At 46.8% G+C, this 21,357-nt stretch overlaps 2 protein-coding genes across 3 annotated transcripts in view; both read left to right on the forward strand.

Moving 5' to 3' along the window:
• Positions 1-21,357, forward strand: part of ptprc (protein tyrosine phosphatase receptor type C) — a 209,506-nt gene that overhangs the window by 63,741 nt on the left and 124,408 nt on the right. The window lies entirely within an intron of this gene.
• LOC129701286 (uncharacterized) lies at positions 5-20,553 on the forward strand. The gene is made up of 8 exons (XM_055642456.1): positions 5-1,894; positions 1,927-4,783; positions 6,983-7,048; positions 10,065-10,130; positions 13,327-13,392; positions 14,757-14,822; positions 16,190-16,255; positions 17,817-20,553. Exons 2-8 carry the CDS (start codon positions 4,636-4,638, stop codon positions 17,903-17,905), a joined length of 567 nt encoding a protein of 188 aa, XP_055498431.1. The 5' UTR covers positions 5-1,894; positions 1,927-4,635; the 3' UTR covers positions 17,906-20,553.

Genomic DNA, 21,357 nt, shown 5'->3' on the forward strand with positions numbered 1-21,357 from the left:
ATGTATCTGACCATCAGCGACACAGCTCCTGGCTTTGAACACAATAGCACTGCATACCCCAGAACAAGCGGCATGAAGGGGAGAGGGGATAAAGCTGAATGTTACCCTCATCCTTAATGGAGAATCATGCCACCATGCTGTATGAAGGATGGCATGAAGCTACAATGAGTGCACAGGGGATTAACAATGATGAAAGAATGGAGCGACTGGGCTATATTAAAGGATTATTAAAGGATTGGACAGGCTAGATGTTCCCGATGTTGGGAGAGTCCAGATCCAGGGGTCACAGTTTAAGAATAAGGGGTAGGCCATTTAGGATTGAGATGAGGAAAACATTTTCTCCCAGAGAGTTGTGAATCTGTGGAATTCTCTGCCACAGAAGGCATTGGAGGCCAATTCACTGGTTGTTTACAAGAGAGAGTTAGCTCTTAGGGCTAAAGGAATCAAGGGATATGGGGGAAAAGCAGGATACTGATTTTAGATGATCTGCCATGATCATATTGAATGGCGGTGCTGGCTCGAAGGGCCGAATGGCCTACTCCTGTTCCTATTTTTTGCTATGTTTCTATGTTTAGGAGGATGAGGCATACAAAATGATGAGAGAAATAGGTTAAGTCTTTTGCCCAGAGCAGGGTAATTGAGAAGCAGAGGACACAGAGGTTAGGAGGAAAAGGTTTATCAAATGGGAACCTGAAGGGTAACGTTTTTTATACCAAGCGTGGTGGGTGTATGGAATGAGCTGCTGGAGGAGGTAGTTGAGGCAGGCACTATCACAACATTTAAGAAACAGGGGAATATGGTCCAAACGCAGGCACATGGGACATGTTGGCCTGTGTGGTAAGTTGGTCAGTAGAGGCTGTTTCCATACTCGATGGCCCTCTATATTGCCTGGACTCGATGGGCCTGAGGTACAGGGAGAGATTGGCCAGGCTAGGACTTTATTCGTTGGAGCACAGGAGGCTCAGGAGTGATCTTAAAGAGGTGCACATAATCAGGAAGGGAATAGATAGAGTGAATGTACTCTCATTTTCTCAGGATAAAGGAATCAAGAACTAGCATAAATAGGTTTAAGGTGGGATGGGGAAAGATTTAGTAGAAACCTAGAGGACAACTTGGGCGGAAGGGACTGGCCCTTCTTGGTTTTATGACCCTGTGTTCATCATGACCTTCACCTGTATGTGACACATTTTCATGCAGCATGTGAGACGAGTGTGTGGGGCAGGGGAAAGGAGCAGGGTAACTGGGGTGGAGGGAGATGGTGCAAGGGATAGTCATAGGGATAGGCAGCATGGGGGCATAGTCCTCAATTTACTTTGAGATAGATGTTGAACTTTTTCCCTCTGACATAGTCCCATGTTAAGGCTACAGCTATATTTTCCTTGGGCAGTGATCCAAATATGATCTTCATTCTCCAGTCTTTATCACCGTTGTGTGTCAGGCCTCATTGGTTGATGAGATTCCTTTCTGTTTCACAAGCTCGGCGCATGTAGTGTCGATGTGGACATTAAACACAATCTTGCTGCAGAGAATCTGAAACCTATGTTCATAAGCACTGGTTAAACTCTGCCCAATATTATTTGCAAAGTCAATGGTGAGCAAAATCAGTGGTGTACAAAATCAATAGTGTACAAGATCACTGGTGCACAAAATCAATGGTGTACAAAATCAATGGTGAACAAAATCAGTGGTATAAAATCAGTGGTGTATAAAATCAATGGTGTACAAAATCAATAGTGTACAAAATCAATGGTGTACAAAATCAATGGTGTACAAAATCAATGGTGTACAAAATCAGTGGTTTACAAAATCAATGGTGAACAAAATCAAATGGTGTACAAAATCAATGGTGTACAAAATCAGTGGTGTACAAAATCAATTGTGTACAAAATCAAAGGTGTACAAAATCAATGGTGTACAAAATCAAAGGTGTGCAAAATTTGGTGTTCAAAATCAATGGTGTACAAAATCAGTGGTTTACAAAACCAATGGTGAACAAAATCAAATGGTGTACAAAATCACTGGTGTACAAGATCACTGGTGTACAAGATCACTGGTGTACACGATCACTGGTGTACACGATCACGTGTACAAAATCAATGGTGCACAAAATCAATGGTGAACAAAATCAATGGTGCACAAAATCAATGGTGAACAAAATCAATGGTGAACAAAATCAGTGGTGTATAAAATCTCTGGTGCACAAAGTCAGCGCGTTCCTTCCATTTCAGAGCAAAGCCCCAGCTGCAATGTCCATCCAAGTATGAAGCTTCATTGGGTTGCATTCCTCATGAACCTGTGTAGGAAGGAACTGCAGATGCTGGTTTACACCAGAGATAGACACATAATGCTAGAGTAATTCAGCAGGACAGGCAGCATCTTTGGAGAGAAGGAATGGGTGACATTTTTGGTTGGCATCGGGCTGGCATCTGACCTTAAACATCACCCATTCCCTCTCTGCAGAGTTGCTGCTGCCTGTCCCGCTGACTTCCTCATTAACTTTCTTTCTGTTTCATTCGGTCTAACTGAAGAGGACCTGCTCCAGGCTGACCAGCTTAGTTTAGAGTCTGTGGGCAGCCGGTTGCAAGTGAACCTATTGATGTGAACCATTAACTGGGTCATGTGTAGCAAGGTGTAGACTGCAACCTCTGTATGTTCACTTCTGTCCGAGGTCACTATTCAACCTGTTTGTTTCTTCAAATGGGATAGTCAGAGTCGGAGTTAAAGTGAAAGGGGGTAAAGGGATAGTTAATGACCCCAGAATTAACGGGAAAGGAAGCTCACAAAGGGATAGGAGAGTATGGCCAAGTGTATTAGGGATCGATGTGAAAGGTGAGATGCGTAAGGAATTAAAAGTATTGTATATGAATGCGCAAAGTATAAGAAGTAAAGTAGATGAGCTTGGCTCAGTTAGAGGTTGGTAGATATGACATGGTGGGGATTACTGAGACGTGGCTGCAGGAGGATCGGGCCTGGGAACTAAATATAATCAGGGTTATACAGCCTATAGAAAGGTCAGGCAGGTGGGCAGAGGAGGGGGGGTAGCTCTGCAGGTGAAGGATGGAATTCAGTCCCTTGTGAGGGAAGAAATAGGGACTGATGAGGTAGAGTCACTGTGGATTGAGTTGAGGAATTGTAAAGGCAAGAAGACACTAATTGGTGTTATCTACAGACCCCCAAATAGTAGCCCGGATGTAGGGTGTAAGTTGCAGCAGGAGTTAAAACTGGCATGTAACAAAGGTAATGCCACTGTGGTGATGGGGGATTTCAATATGCAGGTAGACTGTGAAAATCAGGTTGGTTCAGGACTCTTTGGTCCTATACTCAACTCCTCTTGTTATGAAGGCCAACATGCCATTAGTTTTCTTCACTTCCTGCTGTACCTGAGTGCATACTTTCAGTGTCTGATGTACAAGGACGCCCAGGTCTCGTTATTCTGAGGATGGGTTTCGGAATTGAGAGGAGGCAATAGTGTATATGCAAGATGTTAGTGGTATGACTAGTGGTGTGCCTCAGGGTTCGGTGCTGGGTCCAATGCTGTTTGTCATCTATATCAATGATTTGGATGAGAACGTACATGGCAAGATTAGTAAGGGTGCAGAAGAGACAAATATGGGTGATATTGCAGATAGTGAAGATGGTTGTGAAAAATTGCATCAGGATCTTAATCGGTTGGCCAGGTGGTCTGAAGTATAGTTGGTAGATTTTAATACAGTGATATATGAGGTGGAGTACAAATTTCTTGTAACGTAGTAGGATCAGGGGTGATCTTATAGAGGTGTATAAAATCATGAGAGGAATAGATCAGGTAGATGACCAGAACATCTTGCCCAGAGTAGGGGAATCGAGGACCAGAGGACATGTATTAAGTGATGGGGAACGATTTAGTAGATTCTGAAGGGTAACTTGTTCACACAAAGTGGGGTTGGTGTATAGAAGAAGCTGCCAGAGGAGGCAGTTGAGGCAGGGACTATTGCAATATTTAATAAACAGTTAGACAGGTACATGGATAGGACAGGAGTAGTGGGAATTGGGCAAATGCAGGTAGGTGGAACTAGTGTAGCTGGGACATGTTGGCCGGTGTGGCCAAGTTGGACCGAAGGGCCTGTTTCCACACTGTATCACTGTGACTCGAGAGTCGGAGGAGATATAATCCAGATAACTGTGGGACTCAGTAGGTTTGTAGTAAGTGTCAGTCAATGGTCTGTCTCCTGTAATAGAGACAGAGAAATCAAGAAAGGGGAGAGAGGTGTCAGAGATAGTCCAGGTGAATTTGAGGGCAGGGTGGAAGTTAGTGGTGAAGTTAATGAAATTAATGTGTGAGTTGTGCAGGGGTGCAGGAGGCAGCCCTGTTGCAGTCGTCGATGTTGCAGAGAAAGCGTTGGGGGACGGGGCCAGTGTACGTCTGCAACAAGGACTGCTCGACGTCAGTGGCAAAAAGGCCGACATAGCTGGGGCCCAGACAAGTGCCCATGGCTACACCTTGAACTTGGAGAAAGTGAGAGCAGTCAAAGGGACAGGTGGGATTGGACAAGTCTTTGACTATGTCGGCTGTTTTTCCGAGGCAGCGTGAAGTGTGGATGGAGTCAATGGTGTGACGTTAGGTGTGTGTGTGATGGGCTGGGCTACGTCTACAAAATGGTGGAAGGCATGTCTTGTCAGGCTGTGGCAGAGCTAGTCTGTGTCTGGGTCACTCTTCACACTTATGTTCTCCCAACAGATCACTCATCACCCACTCCCACCAGCACCGCTTCATCAGTGAATACTTCACTCACATCATCTTCAGGTATATCTACAGAGAAACCCTAAACTCTCTCAAAATCAAAATGGGTGTCAACACATGTCTGTGATTTACTTTGGACTTTAGTGACACCGTGTGGAAACAGGCTCTTCGGCCCACTGGCCACGCTGACCAACGATCACCCCGTACGCTAACACTATCCTACACACGAGGGACAATGCACAATATGTAGACGCCAATCAAACTACAGACCTGTACATTTTGGGAATTAGGTGGAATCTGAAACCTAGAAAAACACATGAGGGTCACAGGGAGAATGTACAAACTCCCAACAGTTCAGTTTAGTTTATTGTCACGTGTACTGAGGTACAGTGAAAAGCTTTTGTTGCGTGCTAACCAGTCAGCAGAAAGGCAACACATGATTACAATCGAGCCATTTACAATGTATAGATACATGATAAGGGTACACAAGTTTAGTGCAAGGTAAAGCCAGTAAAGTCTGATAAAGGATAGTCCAAGGAAACAGACAGCAATAGTCAGGATGGAACCCGGGCCTCTAGCGCAGTAAGTAAGTAAGTAAGTAAGTTAGTTTATTGGACAAGTATACACATACAAGGGATTTGCCTTGGTGCTCCACCTACAAGTAACAACATGACATACAGTGACAGTTACAAATGACTCAGAAAACACTGAACATTAATAATAATAAATCATTTATGACGAAACACCATTGATCAAGCATGTGAACCAACAAAATACCAGATCAAAGGGAGGCTACAGATTTTGGCTGTTGAGTAGAGCAACCACTCGTGGCTAAAAACTGTTTTTATGTCTGGCTGTGGCACCTTTGACAGTCCGGAGTCGCCTTCCAGAGGGAAGTGATTCAAAGAGTTTGTGACAAGGGTGAGAGGGGTCAGAGATGATCTCGCCCGCTCACTTCCTGGCCCTTGTAGTGTACAGTTCATCAATGGAGCCAATAACCTTCTCTGCTGATCAGACGATTCGCTGCAGCCTCCAGGTGTCGTGCTTGGTGGCTGAGCCAAACCAGACCATGATGGAGAAGGTGAGAACAGACTCTACGATGGCCGTGTAGAATTGGACCATCATTACATGTGGCAGATTGTTCTTCCTCAGCTACCATAGGAAGTACATCCTCTGTTGGGCCTTTTTGACTGTGGAGTCGATGGTAGCCCCCCTCTTAAGGTCCTTGGAGATAATGGTTCTCAGGGACTTAAAAGACTCCACAGATGTAACTGTGGTGTTGTTGATGGTGAGTGGGTGGAAGGGAGGGGGAGCTCTCCTAAAGTCTACAATCAATTCCACTCTCTTAAGAGCATTGAGCTCCAGGTTGTTGCTACGGCACGAGGCCGCCAGCTGTGACACTTCCTGTCTGTAGGCAGATTCCTCCCCATCCTGGATCAGTCCAATCAGGGTTGTGTTGTCCACAAACTTGAGAAACTTGACAGAGTTGTCTGTAGAGGTGCAGTCGTTAATGTAGAGAGAGTAGAGGAGAGGGGAGAGTACGCAGCCTTGCGGTGCTCCTATGCTGAGCGTTTGCGGGTCCAAGATGTGCTTTCCCAGCTTCACATGCTGCTTCCTGTCTGTCAGGAAGCTGGTGATCCACCAACAGAGGAGTTCAGGCACAGTCAACTCAGAAAGTTTGGAGTGTAGTAGCTCTGGAACAATGTTGTTGAAAGCAGAGCTAAAATCAACAAACAGGATCCTCGCATAAGGCAGCAACTCTACCGCTGCACCACTGTGCCACCCCCAAATGTATGATGTGTGGACTGTATCAGATTTGGAATGAATGATAGTAAAACCATGAGATACAGCTTTGACAATCTCATTCCGAGTGCCAATGTATAGAGGCAGCCCCGTTGCAGTTGTCGATGTTGCAGAGAAAGCGTTGGGGGACGGGGCCAGTGTACGTCCGGAACAAGGACTGCTCGACGTAAGTGGACAAAAGGTAGACATAGCTGGGGCCCAGACAAGTGCCCATGGCTACACCTTGAACTTGGAGAAAATGAGAGCAGTCAAAGGGACAGGTGGGATTGTCAAGTCTTTGACTATGTCGGCTGCTTTTCCGAGGCAGCGTGAAGTGTGGATGGAGTCAATGGTGTGACGTTAGGTGTGTGTGTGATGGGCTGGGCTACGTCTACAAAATGGTGGAAGGCATGCCTTGTCAGGCTGTGGCAGAGCTAGTCTGTGTCTGGGTCACTCTTCTCACTTATGTTCTCCCAACAGATCACTCATCACCCACTCTCACCAGCACCGCTTCATCAGTGAATACTTCACTCACATCATCTTCAGGTATATCTACAGAGAAACCCTAAACTCTCTCAAAATCAAAATGGGTGTCAACACATGTGTGTGATTTACTTTGGACTTTAGTGACACCGTGTGGAAACAGGCTCTTCGGCCCACTGGCCACGCTGACCAGCGATCACCCCGTACGCTAACACTATCCTACACATGAGGAACAATGCACAATATGTTGACGCCAATCAAACTACAGACCTGTACATTTTGGGAATTTAGGTGGAATCTGAAACACCTGGAAAAACCCAGGGAGAATGTACAAACTCCCAACAGTTCAGTTTAGTTTATTGTCACGTGTACTGAGGTAAAGTGAAAAGCTTTTGTTGCGTGCTAACCAGTCAGCAAAAAGGCAATACATGATTACAATCGAGCCATTTACAATGTATAGATACATGATAAGGGAATAACGGTAATGCAAGGTAAACCAGTAAAATTCCAATTATGGATATTCCAAGGGAACAGACAGCATCCATAGTCAGGATGGAACCCGGTCTCCGGCACAATAAGGCAGCAACTCTACCGCTGCACCACTGTGCCACCGCCAGCCAAATATATGATGTGTGGACTGTATCAGATTTGGAATGAATGATAGTAAAACCATGAGATACAGCTTCGACAATCTCATTCTGTCATCCAGCAGTAGCTACATTAGTTTAGTTTAGTTTAGTTTAAAGATACTGTGCGGAAATAGGCCCTTCAGCCCACCGAGTCCACACCGCCCACAATCCCCGCACACTAACAGTATCCAACACACTTTAGGGATAAATTACAATCTTTACCGAAACCAATTAGCCTACAAACCCGCACATCTTTGGAGTGTGGAAGGAAACCGGAGCACCCGAAGAAAACCCACAAAGGTCATGGGGAGAACGTACAAATTCCACACAGATAGCACCCGTGTTCAGGATCGAACCCGGGTCTCTGCCGTGTGAGGCAGCAATTCTATCTTTGCACCACCGTGCCCACCTTGTGGTAGAAGCCGAATGGAATCCGTGGATAACTGAAGTTCAAATATCAGACAGCTGCCATTCAATCTATTTTCATCAATCTTGTTTCCTTGATGGAAATTACAACTTAGATGTTAATTTGGCATTAAAAAAAAGCATTTATTGCTGAATGCCAAATAGAATTTTGTTAGAGGATGCCAATTCGTCTTTAGAACATTCAAGTATATATATTAAGGCCAATGCCAATTTCTTTCCTGACCACAGATTAAGTGAGTTTTAGCCTCTTGGCTCTCCTTTGTATCTTGTTATACAGTCTTTTCTACTCCCTCAAATAATGGTGTAAAAAAGATGAATATTTGATTGTTCTTGCCCAGAAGTCCATGCATAGAGTTTAGAGATACATTGAAACAAGTCTTTTGGCTCACCAAGTCCATACCAGCCTTCAGGCTAGTTCTATGCTATCACACATTCTCATCCACTCCCTCCACACCAGGAGCAATGTACAGAGGGCCAATCAACCTACAATCCTGCACGTCTTTCATATGTTGGAGGAAACCGGAGTACCTGGAGGAAACCCACATGGTCACAGGGAAAGCATTCAAACACCGTACAAAAAACACCTGAGGTCAGGGTCAAACCTGGGTCTCTGGCGCTGTGAGGTGGTAACACCACCAGCTGCATCACCATGCTACCAGAGTGTAGAGTGTGATTACTTCCTGGATCTTTCTCAACAGTGTGGCTGGGTTAGTACAGACTAATTGTACCTCATAGATGTCCTAGAATGGAAAGTGATATCTTGGGAACAGATGCAGCAGAGACGGAGGAATTGAGAATAGGGAATAGCGTATTTGCAAGATGCTCGTGGTGTGACTAGTGATGTGCCTCAGGGTTTGGTGAAGTTGGGAGTTAAAGTTGCAATTATATCGGATGTTGTTGAGGTTGGATCAGTTCAGTTCAGGCCACCATGTTATAGGAAAGATGGTGTCAAGCTGGAAAGGGTACAGAGAAGATTTATAAGGATGTAGCCAGGACTAGAGGGTCTGAGCTATAGGGAGAGGTTTAGGCTGGGACTCTATTGCTTGGAACACAGGAGGATGAGAGATGATCTTATTTGAGGTGTGTCAAATCGTGAGACGAATAGATTAAGTGGAAGCGCAGAATCTTTTGCCCAGAGTAGGGGAGTCGAGGATCAGCAGACATTTCAGGTGAAGAGGGAAAGATTTAATAGGAATCTGAGGGGTAACTTTTTCACACAAAGTGTGGAGGGTGAATGGAACAAGCTGCCCGAGGAGGTCGTTGAGGCAGGAATTATCGCAATGTTTAATAAACAGTTAGGCAGGTAGGTGGATAGGACAGTAGTTGTGGGATATGGGCAAATGCAGGTAGGTGGAACTAGTGTAGCTGGGACATGTTGGCCGGTGTGGGCAAGTTGGGCCAAAGGGCCTGTTTTCACACTGTATCACTCTGTGACTCGAGAGTAGGAGGAGATATAATCCAGATAATTGTGGGAGTCAGTAGGTTTGTAGTAGATGTCAGTCAATGGTCCGTCTCCTGTAATGGAAATAGAGAAATCAAGAAAGGGGAGAGAGGTGTCAGAGATAGTCCAGGTGAATTTGAGGGCAGGGTGGAAGTTAGTGGTGAAGTTAATGGAATGAATGTGTGAGTTGTGCAGGGGTACAGGAGGCAGCCCCGTTGCAGTTGTCGATGTTGCAGAGAAAGCGTTGGGGGACGGGGCCAGTGTACGTCTGGAACAGAGACTGCTCGACGTCAGTGGCAAAAAGGCCGACATAGCTGGGGCCCAGACAAGTGCCCATGGCTACACCTTGAACTTGGAGAAAGTGAGAGCAGTCAAAGGGACAGGTGGGATTGGACAAGTCTTTGACTATGTCGGCTGCTTTTCCGAGGCAGCGTGAAGTGTGGATGGAGTCAATGGTGGGAAGTCAGGTGTGTGTGTGATGGGCTGGGCTACGTCTACAAAATGGTGGACGGCATGCCTTGTCAGGCTGTGGCAGAGCTAGTCTGTGTCTGCGTCACTCTTCTCACTTATGTTCTCCCAACAGATCACTCATCACCCACTCCCACCAGCACCGCTTCATCAGTGAATACTTCACTCACATCATCTTCAGGTATATCTACAGAGAAACCCTAAACTCTCTCAAAATCAAAATGGGTGTCAACACATGTGTGTGATTTACTTTGGACTTTAGTGACACCGTGTGGAAACAGGCTCTTCGGCCCACTGGCCACGCTGACCAGCGATCACCCCGTACGCTAACACTATCCTACACACGAGGGACAATGCACAATATGTAGACGCCAATCAAACTACAGACCTGTACATTTTGGAAATTAGGTGGAATCTGAAACACCTGGAAAAACCCATGAGGGTCACAGGGAGGTTACACAAAAAAGCTGGAGAAACTCAGCGCGTGCAGCAGCATCTATGGAGCGAAGGAAATAGGCAATGTTTCGGGCCGAAACCCTTCTTCAGACTGATCGGGGGTGGGGGTGGGCGGGGACAAGAAAGGAAAAAGGAGGAGGAGCCCGAAGGCTGGGGGATGGGAGGAGACAGCAGGGGGACTGAGGAAGGGGAGGAGACAGCAAGGACTAACAAAATTGGGAGAATTCGATGTTCATGCCCCCAGGATGCAGACTCCCCAAACGGAATATGAGGTGCTGTTCCTCCAATTTCCGGTGCTGCTCGCTGTGGCCATGGAGGAGACCCAGGACAGAGAGGTCGGAGACGGAGTGGGAGGGGGAGTTGAAGTGCTGAGCCACCGGGAGGTCAGCTTGGTTATTGCGGACCGAGCGGAGGTGTTCGGCGAAACGATCGCCCAACCTCCGCTTGGTCTCACCGATAGAGATCTGCTGACATCTAGAGCAGCGGACGCAATAGATGAGGGTCACAGGGAGAATGTACAAACTCCCAACAGTTCAGTTTAGTTTATTGTCACGTGTACCAAGGTAGAGTGAAAAGCTTTTGATGCATGCGAACCAGTCAGCGGAAAGATAACACATGATTGCAATTGAGCCATTTAAAGTGTACAGATACATGATAAGGGAATAATGTTTAGTGCAAGGTAAAGCCCGTAAAGTCCGATTAAGGATATTCCAAGGGAACAGACAGCACCTGTAGTCAGGGTGGAACCTGGGTCTCTGGCACTGTAAGGTAGCAACTCTACCACTGCACCACTGTGCCACCCCCAAATATATGATGTGTGGACTGTATCAGATTTGGAATGAATTATAGTAAAACCATGAGATACAGCTTAGACAATCTCGTTCCGTCATCCAGCAATAGCTCCTTGTGTTGCAGCTTAAACGGTTCCATTATCTACACATTTCCCATGGACACCTGGTGTTCTAATATCAGGCAACTGCCATTCAGACTGAGGCAATCTATTCTCATTGATTGTGTGTCTTTGATGGAAATTGCAAAAGGAAGGTTTTTATCACAACTTGTTGCCAAAAAAAATAATATGTTGGTGAATGCCAAATAGAATTTTGTTAGAGGATGCCAATTGTCTTTACAACATTGAGACATATATATTAACAGCAATGCCAATTTATTTTGTAACCACAGATTAAATGTGTTTTTAGCCACTTGACTCTCCTTTGGATCTTGTTATATCGTCTTTTCTACTCCCTCAAATAATGGGGTAAAAGAGATGAATATTTCATTGTTCTTGTCCAGGTCCATGCATAATGTTACAGATACGGCCTGGAAACAGGTCCTTTGGCTCACCATGTCCACACTGGCCTTCATGCTAGTTCTATGTAATCCCACTTTTTCATCCATTCCCTCATTTGGATGAGAACGGACATGGCAAGATTAGCAAAGTGTGTAGATGATAAAAAAAAGTGGACAGTTTTGCAGATAGTGAAGATAGTTGTGAATAATTGCAGCAGGATCTTGATTTATTGACAGGTGAGCTGAGGAATGGTTGATGGGATTTAATACAAAGAAATATGAGGCATTGCATTTTGGGAAGTCTAACATAGGCAGGACCTACAGAGTGAATGGTAGGGCTCTGGGTCATGTTGTAGAGCAGAGGGATCTAGGAGTACAGGTGCATGGTTCCTTTATGGTGTACTCACATGAGATTGGCTGGTCAAAAAGGCTTTTGGCGCATTGACCATCAGAGTATTAAGTATTGAAGGTGGGAGGTGATGTTGCAGTTATATCAGATGTTGGTGAGTTTGGATCAGTTCAGTTCTGGGCACCATGTTATAGGAAAGATGGTGTCAAGCTGGAAATGGTACAGAGAAGATTTATAAGGATGTAGCCAGGACTAGAGGGTCTGAGCTATAGGGAGAGGTTGAGTACGCTGGGACTCTATTGCTGAGAGCACAGGAGGATGAGTGGTGATCTTGTAGAGATGTATCAAATCGTGAACCAAATAGATCAAGTAGATGCACAGAATCTCTTGTCCAGAATAAGGGAATCGAGGAACAGAGGACAAGTTTTAGGTGAAGGGGGAAAGATTTAATATGAATTTGAGGGGTAACTTGATCACACAAAGTTTGGTGGGTAAATGGAACAAGCTGCCATTGGAAATAGTTGGGCTGGGATTATCAAAATGTTTAATAAACAGTTAGGCAGATACGTGGATTGGACAGGAGTAGTGGTATATGAGAAAATGCAGGTAGGTGGGACTAGTGTAGCTGGGACATGTTGGCCGGTGTGGGCAAGTTGGGCCGAAGGGCCTGTTTCCACACTGTATCACTCTGTGACTCGAGAGTGGGAGGAGATATAATCCAGATTACTGTAGAACTCAGTAGGTTTGTAGTAGACGTTAGTCAATGGTCTATCTCCTGTAATGGAGACAGAGAAATCAAGAAAGGGGAGAGAGGTGACAGAGATAGTCCAGGTGAATTTGAGGGCAGGGTGGAAGTTAGTGGTGAAGTTAATGAAATGAATGTGTGAGTTGTGCAGGGGTGCAGGAGGCAGCCCCATTGCAGTTGTCGATGTTGCAGAGAAAGCGTTGGGGGACAGGGCCAGTGTACGTCTGGAACAAGGACTGCTCAACGTCAGTGGCAAAAAGGCCGACATAGCTGGGGCCCAGACAAGTGCCCATGGCTACACCTTGAACTTGGAGAAAGTGAGAGCAGTCAAAGGGACAGGTGGGATTGGACAAGTCTTTGACTATGTCGGCTGCTTTTCCGAGGCAGCGTGAAGTGTGGATGGAGTCAATGGTGTGACGTTAGGTGTGTGTGATGGGCTGGGCTACGTCTACAAAATGTTGGACGGCATGTCTTGTCAGGCTGTGGCAGAGCTAGTCTGTGTCTGGGTCACTCTTCACACTTATGTTCTCCCAACAGATCACTCATCACCCACTCCCACCAGCACCGCTTCATCAGTGAATACTTCACTCACATCATCTTCAGGTATATCTACAGAGAAACCCTAAACTCTCTCAAAATCAAAATGGGTGTCAACACATGCGTGGGATTTACTTTTGGTGAATACCAAATAGAATATTGTTACAGGATGCTAATTGTGTCTATATAAATATAAATATTTCATTGTTCTGTCCCAGAAGTTCATGCTTAGTGTTTACAGATACAGCCTGGAAACGGGTCTTTTGGATCACCAAGTCCACACCGACCTTCACGCTGGTTCTATGTTATCCCACTTTCTCATCCACCCCCTCCACACCAGGAGCAATGTACAGAGGGCCAATCAACCTACAATCCCGCACGTCTTTGATATGTTGGAGGAAACCGGAGCACCCGGAGGAAACCCACGTGATCACACGCAAAGCATTTAAACTCCGCTCAGACAATTCCTGAGGTCAGGATCAAACCGGGGTCTCTGGCGCTGCGAGGCAGCAACACCACCGTTGCATCACTGTGCCACCAGAGTGTATCGTGTGATTACGTTTACCTAATGGCCTGGATCTATCTCAGCATTGTGGCTGATACAGACTAATTGTACCTCATAGATGTTCTAGAATGGAAAGTGTCATCTTGGGAACAGATGCAGCAGAGACGGAGTAATTGAGAATAGGGAATAGCGTATTTGCTAGATATTAGTGGTGTGACTAGTGATGTGCCTCGGGGTTTGGTGCTGGGCCCATTGTTGTTTGTCATCTATATCAATGATATGGATGAGAACGTACATGGCAAGATTAGCAAGTGTGCAGATGATACAAAAGTGGACGGTTTTGCAGATAGTGAAGATGGTTGTGAATAACTGTGGGAGTCAGTAGGTTTGTAGTAGGTGTCAGTCAATGGTCTGTCTCCTGTAATGGAAACAGAGAAATCAAGAAAGGGGAGAGAGGTGTCAGAGATAGTCCAGGTGAATTTGAGGGCAGGGTGGAAGTTAGTGGTGAAGTTAATGAAATGAATGTGTGAGTTGTACAGGGGTACAGGAGGCAGCCCCGTTGCAGTTGTCGATGTTGCAGAGAAAGCGTTGGGGGACGGGGCCAGTGTACGTCTGGAACAAGGTCTGCTCAACGTCAGTGGCAAAAAGGCCGACATAGCTGGGGCCCAGACAAGTGCCCATGGCTACACCTTGAACTTGGAGAAAGTGAGAGCAGTCAAAGGGACAGGTGGGATTGGACAAGTCTTTGACTATGTCGGCTGCTTTTCCGAGGCAGCGTGAAGTGTGGATGGAGTCAATGGTGGGAAGTCAGGTATGTGTGATGGGCTGGGCTACGTCTACAAAATGGTGGAAGGCATGTCTTGTCAGGCTGTGGCAGAGCTAGTCTGTGTCTGGGTCACTCTTCACACTTATGTTCTCCCAACAGATCACTCATCACCCACTCCCACCAGCACCGCTTCATCAGTGAATACTTCACTCACATCATCTTCAGGTATATCTACAGAGAACCCTAAACTTTCTCAAAATCAAAATGGGTGTCAACACATGCGTGGGATTTACTTTGGTGAATACCAAATAGAATATTGTTACAGGATGCTAATTGTGTCTATATAAATATAAATATTTCATTGTTCTTGCCCAGAAGTCCATGCTTAGTGTTTACAGATACAGCCTGGAAACGGGTCCTTTGGATCACCAAGTCCACACCGGCCTTCACGCTAGTTCTATGTTATCCCACTTTCTCATCATCCACCCCCTCCACACCAGGAGCAATGTACAGAGGGCCAATCAACCTACAATCCCGCACGTCTTTGATATGTTGGAGGAAACCGGAGCACCCGGAGGAAACGCACGTGATCACACGCAAAGCATTTAAACTCCGCTCAGACAATTCCTGAGGTCAGGATCAAACCGGGGTCTCTGGCGCTGTGAGGCAGCAACACCACCGTTGCATCACTGTGCCACCAGAGTGTATCGTGTGATTACGTTTACCTAATGGCCTGGATCTATCTCAGCATTGTGGCTGATACAGACTAATTGTACCTCATAGATGTTCTAGAATGGAAAGTGACATCTTGGGAACAGATGCAGCAGAGACGGGGTAATTGAGAATAGGGAATAGCGTATTTGCTAGATATTAGTGGTGTGACTAGTGATGTGCCTCAGGGTTTGGTGCTGGGCCCATTGTTGTTTGTCATCTATATCAATGATATGGATGAGAACGTACATGGCAAGATTAGCAAGTGTGCAGATGATACAAAAGTGGACGGTTTTGCAGATAGTGAAGATGGTTGTGAATAACTGTGGGAGTCAGTAGGTTTGTAGTAGGTGTCAGTCAATGGTCTGTCTCCTGTAATGGAAACAGAGAAATCAAGAAAGGGGAGAGAGGTGTCAGAGATAGTCCAGGTGAATTTGAGGGCAGGGTGGAAGTTAGTGGTGAAGTTAATGAAATGAATGTGTGAGTTGTACAGGGGTACAGGAGGCAGCCCCGTTGCAGTTGTCGATGTTGCAGAGAAAGCGTTGGGGGACGGGGCCAGTGTACGTCTGGAACAGAGACTGCTCGACGTCAGTGGCAAAAAGGCCGACATAGCTGGGGCCCAGACAAGTGCCCATGGCTACACCTTGAACTTGGAGAAAGTGAGAGCAGTCAAAGGGACAGGTGGGATTGGACAAGTCTTTGACTATGTCGGCTGCTTTTCCGAGGCAGCGTGAAGTGTGGATGGAGTCAATGGTGGGAAGTCAGGTGTGTGTGTGATGGGCTGGGCTACGTCTACAAAATGGTGGAAGGCATGTCTTGTCAGGCTGTGGCAGAGCTAGTCTGTGTCTGGGTCACTCTTCACACTTATGTTCTCCCAACAGATCACTCATCACCCACTCCCACCAGCACCGCTTCATCAGTGAATACTTCACTCACATCATCTTCAGGTATATCTACAGAGAAACCCTAAACTCTCTCAAAATCAAAATGGGTGTCAACACATGCGTGGGATTTACTTTGGTGAATACCAAATAGAATATTGTTACAGGATGCCAATTGTGTCTATATAAATATAAATATTTCATTGTTCTGTCCCAGAAGTTCATGCTTAGTGTTTACAGATACAGCCTGGAAACATGTCCTTTGGATCACCAAGTCCACACCGGCCTTCACGCTGGTTCTATGTTATCCCACTTTCTCATCCACCCCCTCCACACCAGAAGCAATGTACAGAGAGCCAATCAACCTACAATCCCGCACATCTTTGATATGTTGGAGGAAACCGGAGCACCCGGAGGAAACGCACGTGGTCACACGCAAAGCATTTAAACTTCGCTCAGACAATTCCTGAGGTCAGGATCAAACCGGGGTCTCTGGCGCTGTGAGGCAGCAACACCTCCGATGCATCACTGTGCCACCAGAGTGTATCGTGTGATTACGTTTACCTAATGGCCTGGATCTATCTCAGCATTGTGGCTGATACAGACTAATTGTACCTCATCGATGTTCTAGAATGGAAAGTGACATCTTGGGAACAGATGCAGCAGAGACGGAGTAATTGAGAATAGGGAATAGCGTATTTGCTAGATATTAGTGGTGTGACTAGTGATGTGCCTCAGGGTTTGGTGCTGGGCCCATTGTTGTTTGTCATCTATATCAATGATATGGATGAGAACGTACATGGCAAGATTAGCAAGTGTGCAGATGATACAAAAGTGGACGGTTTTGCAGATAGTGAAGATGGTTGTGAATAACTGTGGGAGTCAGTAGGTTTGTAGTAGGTGTTTAAGAGGGAACTGCAGATGCTGGAGAATCGAAGGTTACACAAAAAAAGCTGGAGAAACTCAGCGGGTGCAGCAGCATCTATGGAGCGAAGGAAATAGGCAACGTTTCGGGCCGAAACCCTTCTTCAGACTGATCGGGGGCGGGGGTGGGTGGGGACAAGAAAGGGAAAAGGAGGAGTAGCCAGAAGGCTGGGGGGGTGGGAGGAGACAGCAGGGGGGCTGAGTAAGGGGAGGAGACAGCAAGGACTAACAAAATTGGGAGAATTCGATGTTCATGCCCCCGGGGTGCAGACTCACCGGAAATTGGAGGAACAGCACCTCATATTCCGTTTGGGGAGTCTGCACCCCGGCAGCCCCTTTGCAGTTGTCGATGTTGCAGAGAAAGCGTTGGGGGACGGGGCCAGTGTACGTCTGGAACAAGGACTGCTCGACGTCAGTGGCAAAAAGGCCGACATAGCTGGGGCCCAGACAAGTGCCCATGGCTACACCTTGAACTTGGAGAAAGTGAGAGCAGTCAAAGGGACAGGTGGGATTGGACAAGTCTTTGACTATGTCGGCTGCTTTTCCGAGGCAGCGTGAAGTGTGGATGGAGTCAATGGTGGGAAGTCAGGTGTGTGTGATGGGCTGGGCTACGTCTACAAAATGGTGGAAGGCATGTCTTGTCAGGCTGTGGCAGAGCTAGTCTGTGTCTGGGTCACTCTTCACACTTATGTTCTCCCAACAGATCACTCATCACCCACTCCCACCAGCACCGCTTCATCAGTGAATACTTCACTCACATCATCTTCAGGTATATCTACAGAGAAACCCTAAACTCTCTCAAAATCAAAATGGGTGTCAACACATGCGTGGGATTTACTTTGGTGAATACCAAATAGAATATTGTTACAGGATGCTAATTGTCTAAATATAAATATAAATATTTTGTTTGTCTTGCCCAGACGTCCATGCTTAGTGTTTACAGATACAGCCTGGAAACAGGTCCTTTGGATCACCAAGTCCACACCGGCCTTCACGCTAGTTCTATCTTATCCCACTTGTTCATCCACTCCCTCCACACCAGGAGCAATGTACAGAGGGCCAATCAACCTACAATCCCGAATGTCTTTGATATGTTGGAGGAAACCGGAGCACCCGGAGGAAACCCACGTGGTCTCTGGCGCTGTGAGGCAGCAACTTTACTGGCTGCATCACCGTGCTACCAGAGTGTATGGTGTGATTACTTTTACCTAATGGCTTGGATCTTTGTCAGCAGCGTGGCTGAGTTAGTACAGACTAATTGTAGCTGGTGGAGTTCACAGCAGCCGAGTGAGAGACGCAGCAAGCGAATATTGCTTCAGTTCACAGCAGGAACCTGAGAAGTATAGCGTTTGAAGATTTAATTATGGCATGCATTGCTGTTGTCACTTTTGTTGTAGGCAACAACTCCTCAGTCACACACCCCAGCACGGCTCCAACAACACACACGCCAGATCGAAGTATGTTCTGCCAACAATTTCCTCCGTTTCTCACCAGACTGCACCTTTATTGCTCGGAACGAAGTCCTCCCTGCTTGACTATCCTTGCACCGCACTCTTTATATTTTTTGTGTTGCAAAAAAATATATGCAGTTTTCAGGTAGTTTGCTCGACTTTATCCTGGAAAACCGTCTGTTGATTACTTCCCTTCACTGAGTTAGCAGAGTGGGAGTGTGGGTTTTTAAAATTATCCAGCAGACATGCGATATCAGTCCCGCATTTGAACAACAGGTTTCTCATGGAACACAGCCACCAGCAGAACTACTTTGTGTGGGGAGGAACTGCAGATGCTGGTTTAAACCGAAGATAGACACAAAAAGCTGTAGTAACTCAGCGGGACAGGCAGCATCTCTGGAGAGAAGGAATGGGTGATGTTTCGGGTCGAGTCCCTTCTTCAGTCTGGTTAGGGATAAGGGAAACGAGGGATATAGACGGGGATGTGGCGAGAAAAATTCCAATGAATGAAAGATACGCAAAGAAATTCAATTCAATTCAACTTTATTGTCATTGCACAGATACAAGTATGGGTACAACGAAATGCAGTTTAGCGTCAGTCCGTAGTCATAGTGCAATATAGAAATAAAAATACAGAATAAGCAAACAATGTGGACGGAGAGACAGGAGAAATCTATCGGCGGGACTCCAAGGTCAGCAATGTGATAGTGTTGTTGTAGAAGCTGTTCCTCATCCTACTGGTACGAGACCTGAGGCTCCTGTACCGCCTCCCTGATGGGAGGAGGGCAAACAGTCCATGGTTAATAATAATAATAATAATAATAATAATAAATGTTATTTTCAGGCGCCTTTCAAAATCTCAAGGACATCTTACAGAAATTAACAGAAGAGAAAAAACATATAGTCGGAGTAAAATAAATAATAAGGACATCACCAATACACAAATTAAAGACAGAAATCGCTCCAAAGACAAAAAATCAAAAAAAAACACAATGTGAAAGAGAGAGCAGCGACAGCTAAAGCGCGCCAGCGTCCACTCTCCCATCCTGGACACAGACTAACATATTAACTTCCACACAGGAAAAAATCATCCCCCCACAATGGTTACCACTGTGGGGGAAGGCACAATGTCCAGTCCCCATCCCCAGTTCACCCAAAGTCAGGCCTATTGAGGCTTCCGCTATTGCCTCTACGGAGGCCCGATGTTCCTGGCCGTTCTGGCCGGATGGCGTTGCCCCAGCGTCGCGAGAGTCCTCTCAGCGGCTGGGCCACCTGGAACGGCCACTTCCTAGCTGGGGACCGCGGATTCCGAAGCCGACAAGGCCGCGCCGGTTTGGAGCTCCCAGGCTCCCGATGTTAGAGTCGGCGCCGCCCGCTCCGCTCCACAGACCCGCAGCCCGGAGGTGTTGATCTCGACGGTCACAGCTGACCGGAGCTCCAGCGCATCGATCCAGCGCGGCGACCCAGGCAAGGCATCGCCCGCTCCGCTCCGCGATAGCGCTCCAGCGCTGTGCCGCCACCGAAGCCGAGGTGCTGGGCGGTCCCCGCCAGGAAACGGCGCTCCAAGCCCGCTGGTAGGCCATGAGGACGGGTCGACAGGGCAGCCCGGAGAAAGAGCTGCCTCACCGACCAGGTAGGGACCTAGAAATATAGTTACCCCCTACCCCCCACATTAAAAAGTCCATTTCTCCAACGGACGAAGCACAAGACATACTAAGAACTACAAAAAAAAGTGAATTAAACGGACGGCTGCTGTTCACCAAGATGGCTCCTCCCCCGGTTAGGGTGGGAGGGGTCTTTAATGATCTTCCCGACCCGTCTCAGACACTGTTTTCGATGGAGGACATCTATGGCAGGGAGCGGGGCACCGATGATGTACTGAGCGGTTTTCACCACCCGTTGTAGTGCCTTCTTGTCAGCTATGGTGCAACTGCTGTACCATACCGTGAAGCAGGTGGTCAGGATGCTTTCGATGGTACAGCGGTAAAAGTTGGCCCGGATCTGGGGGGACAGGTGAACTTTCTTGAGCCTCCTCAGGAAGTAAAGGCGCTGCTGCGCCTTTTTGATCAGCTTGGAGGTATTGAGGGACCAGGACAGATCTTCCGAGATGTGTACCCCGAGGAATTTGTAGTTGGAGACGCGCTCCACCTCAGTCCCGTTTATATGGATGGGGGTATGTCTGCCCCCTCTGTTCTTCCTGAAGTCAACAATAATTTCCTTCGTCTTCTAGGAGTTGAGGACAAGGTTATTATTGGTACACCAGGCTGCCAGATGCTGGACCTCGTCCCTGTAGGCTGACTCGTCGTTGTCACTGATCAGTCCTACCACCGTGGTGTCATCGGCAAATTTAATGATGGCGTTGGAGCCATTCTTAGGGATGCAGTCATGGGTGAAGAGGGAGTAGAGGAGAGGGCTGAACACACAGCCCTGTGGCACGTCGGTGTTCAGTGTTATAGTGGAGGAGGTGAGGTTGTTGACCCTAACAGACTGTGGTCTGTTGGTGAGGAAATCCAGTGTCCAATTGCAGACGGAGGTGGTGATGCCAAGTCCGCTGAGTTTGGTGATCAAGCTTTGGGTCAGAGAGTTTTACTTAGATTTGTCATCCAACAATCACTCAGACAACCACTTACGAGGAGAGTGGAGTGAGCTGCTTGTTAATAATTTATTTGCAAACTCAAGGCTATGGTCTCTATTTGTCCATGTGGGACGTACCTTGTTCCCCCTCTCCTGTTCTTCCAAGCACACACGCACCAGCCTAGCTCCGCCATCCGCCTAAACCTACATGATCTCCCG

The sequence above is a fragment of the Leucoraja erinacea genome, chromosome 10 (genome assembly GCF_028641065.1).
Source record: "Leucoraja erinacea ecotype New England chromosome 10, Leri_hhj_1, whole genome shotgun sequence".
NCBI classification, from domain to species: Eukaryota; Metazoa; Chordata; class Chondrichthyes; order Rajiformes; family Rajidae; genus Leucoraja; species Leucoraja erinaceus.